The following is a 7,724-nucleotide window of genomic DNA, read 5'->3' as shown; positions in this document are numbered from 1 at the left end:
TGCAAACCGCACCCCTTCGGTTGACACCTTGCATAAACATGTCCCCTTTTTAGTAGGAAGGTGGCGTAAAGGAATTCTGAACCTGTTGTTCATCGAGGTGCCCGCTTCCTAGCGCGAGAACTAGAGAGAGAAACACAACGTTTTCCCTCTTGGTAGCTCCCTATATAACTAGAGAGAGAAACCCAATCAAATTGGGCTAGATTCTGGGTTTGTCTCCGACTGTAAGATTTTTACCCTGAATAATTCATACAAAGCTATGCATTTATCATTCTCTCTAGCCATGGATTTGTCATTCTCTCTCTAGAAATGTAAGCAATGGTACTGTAAATGAACCACTGTTTCATGCCCAGCCAATGTTTGACAAAATGCATGAAAGAATTTTCTCTCTGTACAGTACCCACCTTCTCTATCCTCTCATGGGCACCCCTTCACTCTTCTTCTTATACACACGGTCGATTGTTAAGCTTCATGAACCACCCCATTAACCAAGTTACACATACTAATGGAATCGGAAGAGAAAGAAACCAGACATCCTCTACTTTAAGGCCACCAAGACTATTGCAAACCAGTAAAGACCCTCTGTATTTGCCCGCTGCTTTGCGCATACAGAAAGTCCTTAAGGTTGGGAAATGGTCAGTTGATGTAGAGAGAGAATTGAACGAACTATATGTAAGCCTCAATACGTATATTGCCAATCAAGTGTTGAAGGTCGAGACTGATTCCTTGTTGGGTTTCTCCTTTTTTTGTTGGGCTGAAAGACAACCTGGTTTTAAGCATGATTACTTCACATACACTTCGATCCTTTCGTTGTTGTTAAAGGATCGTCGATTTGAATTGGTGGCAGTTGTAAGAGAGAAAATGCGTGAGACCGGGTTTGTTATGCACGCGACGATCTATAGGCTTCTTATATCTGGGTTTGTCAAGGCAGAACTCATAGGATTAGCTATTAATACTTTCGATGAAATGCTTGAATCAAAATGCGTAGTTTTTAGTAGGGACTATAGTAGGTTCATAGGAGTGCTAATTAAGTATTGCCAATTTGATTTGGCAAAGAAATACTATGAGAGAATGGTGAGAAAGGGGTATCCATTGACTACATTCACGTATTCAAGGTTCATAAGTGGTCTTTCTGATGCAAATGATTTGGAATATATAGAAAAACTACTATCAGATATTTATAAGATGGGTTATGCTCCTGATATTTGGGCTTACAACAAGTACATGAACTCGTTGTGCAGGTTGAACAAGCTTGACTTGGCTTTGACACTTCTTGAGGATATGACAAGAAGAATAAAGCCTAATCCTGTTACATATACTATCATTATCAATGGTTTATGTAGGAAAGAAAGGTTTCAATCTGCATTGGAGGTTTGGAATGAGATGATTAGGAAAGGTTTTGAGCCAGATTTGATAGCCTGTGGGACATTGGTTTTTGGTCTGTGCAAGCATAGCAAGGTCGATTTGGCTTATGGTGTTGCGATGAGGGTAATAACTAGAGGAATCGCTTTGACCACTCCGGTGTATAATGCTCTTATAAATGGTTTCTGTTCCATTGGAAGGATTGATAAAGCCCAGGCAATAGTTGCATTTATGAGGCGAAATGGGTGCACCCCAGATTTAGTTACTTACAATACAATGTTAAACTACTGTTGTAATGAGAATTTGGTGTTTGAGGCAGAGAAGTTGATAGAAAAGATGAAGAGATATGGCATTAATCCCGACAAGTATTCTTACAACATACTTTTGAAGGGCTATTGTAATGCAAACCAGTTAGACAAAGCCTACTTGTTGTTGGTGGACAAGATGGAATCCAAAGAGATATTCGATGTGGTCTCTTATAACACTATTGTGGGGGCACTTTGTCGGGTTAGGAGGGCTGGCACAGCTTATAAGTTGATGGAAGAGATGAGTATGAAGGGAATTTCACCAGATGTTGTGACTTATAGCTCTTTGATTAATGGGTTCTTTAGAGAAGGTCATATTGACTTAGCAGAGGAGCTTTTCAATCAAATTCTTGACGTGGGCTTCGTCCCTGATGTTGTAACTTATACCACCATGTTTGACCACCTATGTAAATCTGGTCGAGTTGAACAGGCCAGGAGCTTGTTCTTCAACATGATCAAGAATGGCGTTCGGCCTGATATGATTTCATATAATGCTTTAATAGATGGGCTTTGCAAGGCTTTCATGGTGAGTGAAGCAGTGGAGGTTTATGAGGAAATGGTGCATGGGGGTTGTGAACCTGATGAGGTAACTTATCATTTGCTAATCGGGGGGCTTCTCCGGGATGAAAAGCTGGGAATGGCTTGTAAAATATGGGATCAGATGATGGAGAAAGGACTTGTTCTTGATACAGTTGTGGGTGAAGCATTAGTTGATTCTGTACGGATGAAAAATGCAACAGAAAAGACTGTACAAAGAGGTAAAACAAATTCTTGTGCTCTTGTTTTCTTGGTTTTTAGAGCTCATGCACCTTGGTTTTGATTCTATTTTTTGCTTTATGTGCTATATTTGCCATATGCAATTGTGCACATCGGTGCATATAATCCTCCACTCCCTAGAGATTTTGAAAAGGGGGGTCAAAATTTGATATTTGAAAAATTATTTTGAATGCATTTGTAATTATGCGAGGGGAATGAAATTGTATTCTTCGAAGAAAATGTGTTTTACGTGCTCCTTTAGCATTAAATACAAGTATTGTAGAGGTCTTAAGGTCAGAAAAATGTGCATACACAAAAACATGTGCCGTGCACACAAATATTCCCTAGCGTACATTAATTCTTGCTTGTGAATGGGATTGGCAAAGGAGTTAAGCTCTTGTGTCACACCCCACATTTACTTGCCGATGAATGATTTTCAAAAAGGAAAAGAAAAAAATATCAATAGATTTGTTATGTTACCATTTAGTCACCATGACAATAAAATGCTTACAAAGAGATTGGATTGAATAAATCCCAGTACTCATTGTTACGGTCCTATTCATTTTCTTTAAGGTGTTTTGCCTGCCATCTGTCCATGTTGATGTTTGTCTAGTTTTTTTGTAAAATTGCAATTGCTTGTTGACTATGCACTCTCGTGGCTTGCAATGCTGAATGACGATCGTACTTCTTGTTTTCTTTTGTCTTGTGAAGTTTCTGTAAGAGATAAGAATCGCTCACTTGATGTTGCATCTACTTTGAACGCAAAGCTTTTTTAAAGATGTTTCTCGCATGTGGTAGCTCTCCCAAAAAGAAAGCATGCAAATGGATTTCATGAAAGAATATCCAGGTTTGTGCTTTTCTTTCAGTTTCCTGATACTGTAAATTCTTTTTTTATTGGCAGAAAAATTTTTGTTGAAAAATACAAAGGAAAATAATCAGGAAAAAATGCAAAGAGATGCAAAGGTAGCATCTCACTTATCTATCAAGCATACTGTAGTGTCTTTTCTTTTCTTGTTTTTGATAATTACTAAGGATTGTAATGTCCGCATTATCTTTTAGATCCGTCTCATCATACCAAGGACTGTTCCCCTTTTATTTTCTCTTCCTTTCAATTCTGATGTTTAAAAGAGAAACTCGAGCTTCCTAAATTAAACTGTCCCAAGAATATTGCTGTGTGTTGTTCTTATCATCTATGTTACATGGATTCTTCTGTTTTTGTGCCGTACTTGTGTCAGACACGTATTTCTCTATATTTTTCTCGTTGTTTACTAACAATTAATTTCATCAAGGGAAATTATAAGAAATATCCCTATATTTTTCAAAAATACAAAAAGTACCATTTTTTAAAAAATTACATCGACACCCAGCAATTTTGTGTCTACGGAAATTTCCTTCACAGCCTAATGGGGCCGTGATGTCGGAGCAATGTCTTGTGGCACTTGCCTTGAGCACCAAAGGCCCTATTAGAGCATGATGCACCATCACAGCCCTATTAGGGTCGTGATGCCCTAGGCACCCCATTGGGTACCTTGGATGCTTTGGATGTGGGGGGCCTTGGGCATATTCCTAATAGGGCCATGACAGTGCATCACGGCCCTATTAGAGCCGTGAATGACATATTGGGTTAAAAAAGACCTGTTAGGGTATGGATATCATTTTAAAAATTCTGGTATTTTTTGAATTTTTGAAGAATATAAGGATATTTTTGATGATTTCCCTTGCATCAATTTAGAGACTTCATATATTCGTTTTTGTTTTAGATGCATATTAACTATGGATTCAGCTAACCAAGGTCTAATTGATTGTTCTCTTGTTACTTGTCATGACATGGTATATTGGTAACACATTGTTGGATTTGGTTTGTCTCGTCATAATGCACCCATGTCCTCAAATCCTCTTTTTCATGGTATCAGAAGTCCGACCATACCTATGTTTGAATCTGATACATGTACCTGTGTCCATTTAACATAGCTTGTCACTGATTTGTTATTATGTTCATCATTGTTGTTGTTTTTAGTGTTCAAAACTTCAAATGACTCTTCATTAAGCTAAATCTAGATTGAATTTCCTTGGGTTGTGTTGAGACAACTTTAAAAGGTTGAGAATGCTCTCAACCCTGCTTTATAGTTTCATATAAAAACAGATTCAATGCTTTATGGATTATGAAATATATGGGAACCTTTCTGCAAAAACTTAGTAGAAACCTTCAGATTGCTCCCCAAAACTAACAAATATTCTGCCTGATTTCAAGCTTGTATGATTTGTACTTGATCAGACTCGGGGTTCAAATGATTGGCCTGAGTGTACCTTCTTAGGATTTCTCTAATCTGGAATTTTCAATAATCCCTGTGTCCGTTCTTAACCATTGAAAGCAATCAAATCTCTTAGGGAAAGGAGACTCTGACTGGAACTGGAACCTGTCTGCATGATTAAAATTTCTTATGGGACTTACCTAATGAAAAAAACTGTTGAATTATACATTATGTTTGTTTGACTTTATGCTCTTTGTTGTCCATTTCAACAGATTATCAATGATGCACGGTGGGTTGGAAGATCTTGCCAAGCAGTATGTGCTCTTCATGTCGACTTTACCATGATTGAAGTTTGGAGTGAGTGAAGGTTACTGAGCAATGCCTCTTGAGCCTTGGGCAATGTAAATTCTTATGATTGGTCCTAATAAAGCTGCAACATTTTAACATTTAATTGGTATGAAAATTCTTTTAATTGGTATACTCTTTTGATAGTTCCTGTTGTAATATTAATACATCAAAAAATACAATAGAAAAGTACATCCTGATATCAACTTGTCATTGATTCCCCATTTGGTGTTGATTTGCTCTCTCTCTCTCTCTCTCTCTCTCTGTAGTGTCTGTTTTCAATATTTAAATTTATGCAGGTCTAAGGGATAATCCGTTGTGTTGGGTTGATGATGCCATCATCCAAGCCTCTGTGGAGAGTGGAGTTCTTATTTAGAGAGAGCAGAGGCGTAGTTCTTGGGAGGAAAATGTAACCGCCATAAAGTATATACCTGTCAAGTGGAGAAGCAGCAATCAGGTGGTGGGGGAAAGAAGGTTCTTCATTTATTTTCCCATGATCATTTTTTCTTTGTAGTTATGAATAGTTTCTTGTTTCTTTCTTTAATGTTGAAATCATCTTATGTGGAGATCAATGTTTGATGAAGAAAGATCATCCAAATGCGGCTTCTTTCATTCTACAAAAAATGTCTAATAAAAGAGATAGATGGGATGGATCGTCCACCAGCTGATCCTTGTGGGATCGCCTACCCAGATTGGTATGGATCAACGATCCGGAGAATATTAACAGAAAAAAATAAAAAAATATAACATTAGATATCGTATAATGTCTGGAATTTATATCACCTAGCATAATTGGCTTACTTAGGAGCACTTTGTGCCCTTTATCAAACGGAAAAGGTCTAGTGTTCGAGTGTTCGATCCCATTGCTGTCGGTGTATATGTTGAAATAAAAAAATATTTTTAACATTCGAAAACCAAAAAGAGCGCTAGAGATGGTTCAAACCTCCCTCTGAGTTCAACGACTGGCAGTTCTAGCCGCAGCAGTCATTCAAGTTATTTGATGTAAAGAATACATATTATATAGTAAACTTTAATGAATCACCGATTCCAATCAGGAACTTATGTGGTCATAGACTATTCCCAATCTAGATTGGCAATTTCTTATCAGGTTCTGACAAATTTTTATGCACTGTTGGAGATGTAGAGTGTGATGTGCAGGGAGGTAGAGTGGAACTTCTTCTTATTCATCACTCTATTACCAATAGGAGATGGGATTGAAGGGCCTACCTGTTTTATGCGGAATTTGCATTTGCTTAGGGATGAGATTGGAGTGAGTAGAAGGATAAAGTCTTTTTAGTGTAGAGGAGGATTGGATTATTGGTATTCTTTTCTTTAAAGGGAGCGCTGAGACCCTTCTCTCCTCTTTTTAATCCTCTCTAGTTTTGATTGTTTGCACAATGTACACTGCTTTCCAAAAAGGAACAAATTGTGTAATTGTGGTTGTTTTTAGTGACTATAGTGTGCACCCATGGGAGCACATTATTACATTTACTCCCTTAAGCAAAAGAGCTACTTAGGAGAGTTTTCTCAGTCCAAAAATTAGAGGTTTGCCTAGAATCACAAGTTGAGATGATTATTAAAAGAAAATGAATTTTGAGTTCCTCAACAGTTCGATTGGACTGTCCTAAAATTGGATGCTCCTATCATCGTATGTTATTTTTTAGGCCCGAAGCGTGCATTTTTTCTTTTCTCTGAGATTTGTCACTAAGATGAAGATTTTGCATCACCAAAATTCGAGTTCCAAAAATTATTCCTAAATAGGGTTTTTTTTTGGAGGTAGGGATCATTGGCCCAGCCATAGGCTAGGGGTCCATAGCTCACCTAGCCAACAAGCCTGGACCCATAGTTGTTTTGAAATTTCCAAAAATAGATAAAAAATCTGAAAAATGAATTTCAACTCTTATCGAGATGAGCAGGGTTTTTCTCAAATTATTCAACATGAAAAGAATCCCTTTTTGAATATTTAACATGAATAGAAGTCCATGTTATTATTAGTGAAAAAGTTTATATGAGGATGCAACCTTATAATGTAGAACTACATATGCATCTAAAACATCCATCAGAAAATGTTGTTTTAATGTTGAAAAACCGATCATCTTGACATTGAGATGTATGACCATGAAAAATAAAAAGATTTTAAGCATTAGAAAGAGTGCATTTTACAACATATTAGCTACGCCGTTCATTTTCAAGATTTTCATATGTTTATAGATCTACTTGATTTTAACCATTTTTGAAATTTAAAATTTTATAATTAGATATAAAAATAGATTTTGAGATAATCCTAAGAACATTTTATATCAAAATTATATATCATGATAAACTTTGAAGGTGCACCTTGCCTCTATAGTTACGAATGCATTCGTATGTTAGCACCCTTGCATATAATAGGCCACAATTACTTATAACCATCATATGTGAAATCTGATAGCTTTTGTGATTTTTCCTATAGGTTTGCGGCTGTTTATTTTTTGCAGATAGTGGGGATGTGGCACTGTGCCAGCTATATTAGAGCCGTTGTGGTCTGGAACAGCTATATTAGAGCCGTTGCGTAGTGCCATCATGGACATTCAAAGGGTCTCGAACTTGAAAGGCGAAATTATTGTACACTTTCTCGTATAGGCGTTGGAAAGAGTTTTTTTTATTTAAAGATCATCAAATTGACCAAGATAATTGCTTTTCACCAAAAAGAAAAAATACAAAATAA

At 36.9% G+C, this 7,724-nt stretch overlaps 1 protein-coding gene across 3 annotated transcripts; it reads left to right on the top strand.

Annotated features, from left to right (window-relative positions):
- The first annotated feature begins 781 nt into the window (after positions 1 to 781).
- Positions 782 to 5,615, top strand: LOC18427483 (uncharacterized). Of its 3 annotated transcripts, XR_016046464.1 has the most exons (4): positions 782 to 2,422; positions 3,132 to 3,267; positions 4,945 to 5,126; positions 5,317 to 5,615. XR_016046464.1 is itself a non-coding variant. In XM_088854489.1 (2 exons), exons 1-2 carry the CDS (start codon positions 859 to 861, stop codon positions 4,953 to 4,955), a joined length of 1,575 nt encoding a protein of 524 aa, XP_088710615.1. In that variant the 5' UTR covers positions 782 to 858; the 3' UTR covers positions 4,956 to 5,152. The 3 variants fall into 3 exon arrangements, 1 of the variants encoding a protein (XP_088710615.1); XR_016046465.1 differs by lacking the exon at positions 3,132 to 3,267; XM_088854489.1 differs by lacking the exons at positions 3,132 to 3,267; positions 5,317 to 5,615 and having other exon boundaries at positions 4,945 to 5,152.
- Positions 5,616 to 7,724: the final 2,109 nt, after the last annotated feature.

The sequence above is a fragment of the Amborella trichopoda genome, chromosome 12, assembly GCF_054954075.1.
Source record: "Amborella trichopoda isolate Santa Cruz 75 chromosome 12, AtrichopodaSantaCruz75HAP2 v2.0, whole genome shotgun sequence".
In the NCBI taxonomy this organism is placed as follows: Eukaryota; Viridiplantae; Streptophyta; class Magnoliopsida; order Amborellales; family Amborellaceae; genus Amborella; species Amborella trichopoda.
This window is presented reverse-complemented; position numbering and strand designations above follow the sequence as displayed.

Excerpts from the sequence above, each read along its gene's own strand:
- LOC18427483 (XM_088854489.1), top strand. The coding sequence starts at position 859 with ATGCGTGAGACCGGGTTTGTTATGCACGCGACGATCTATAGGCTTCTT.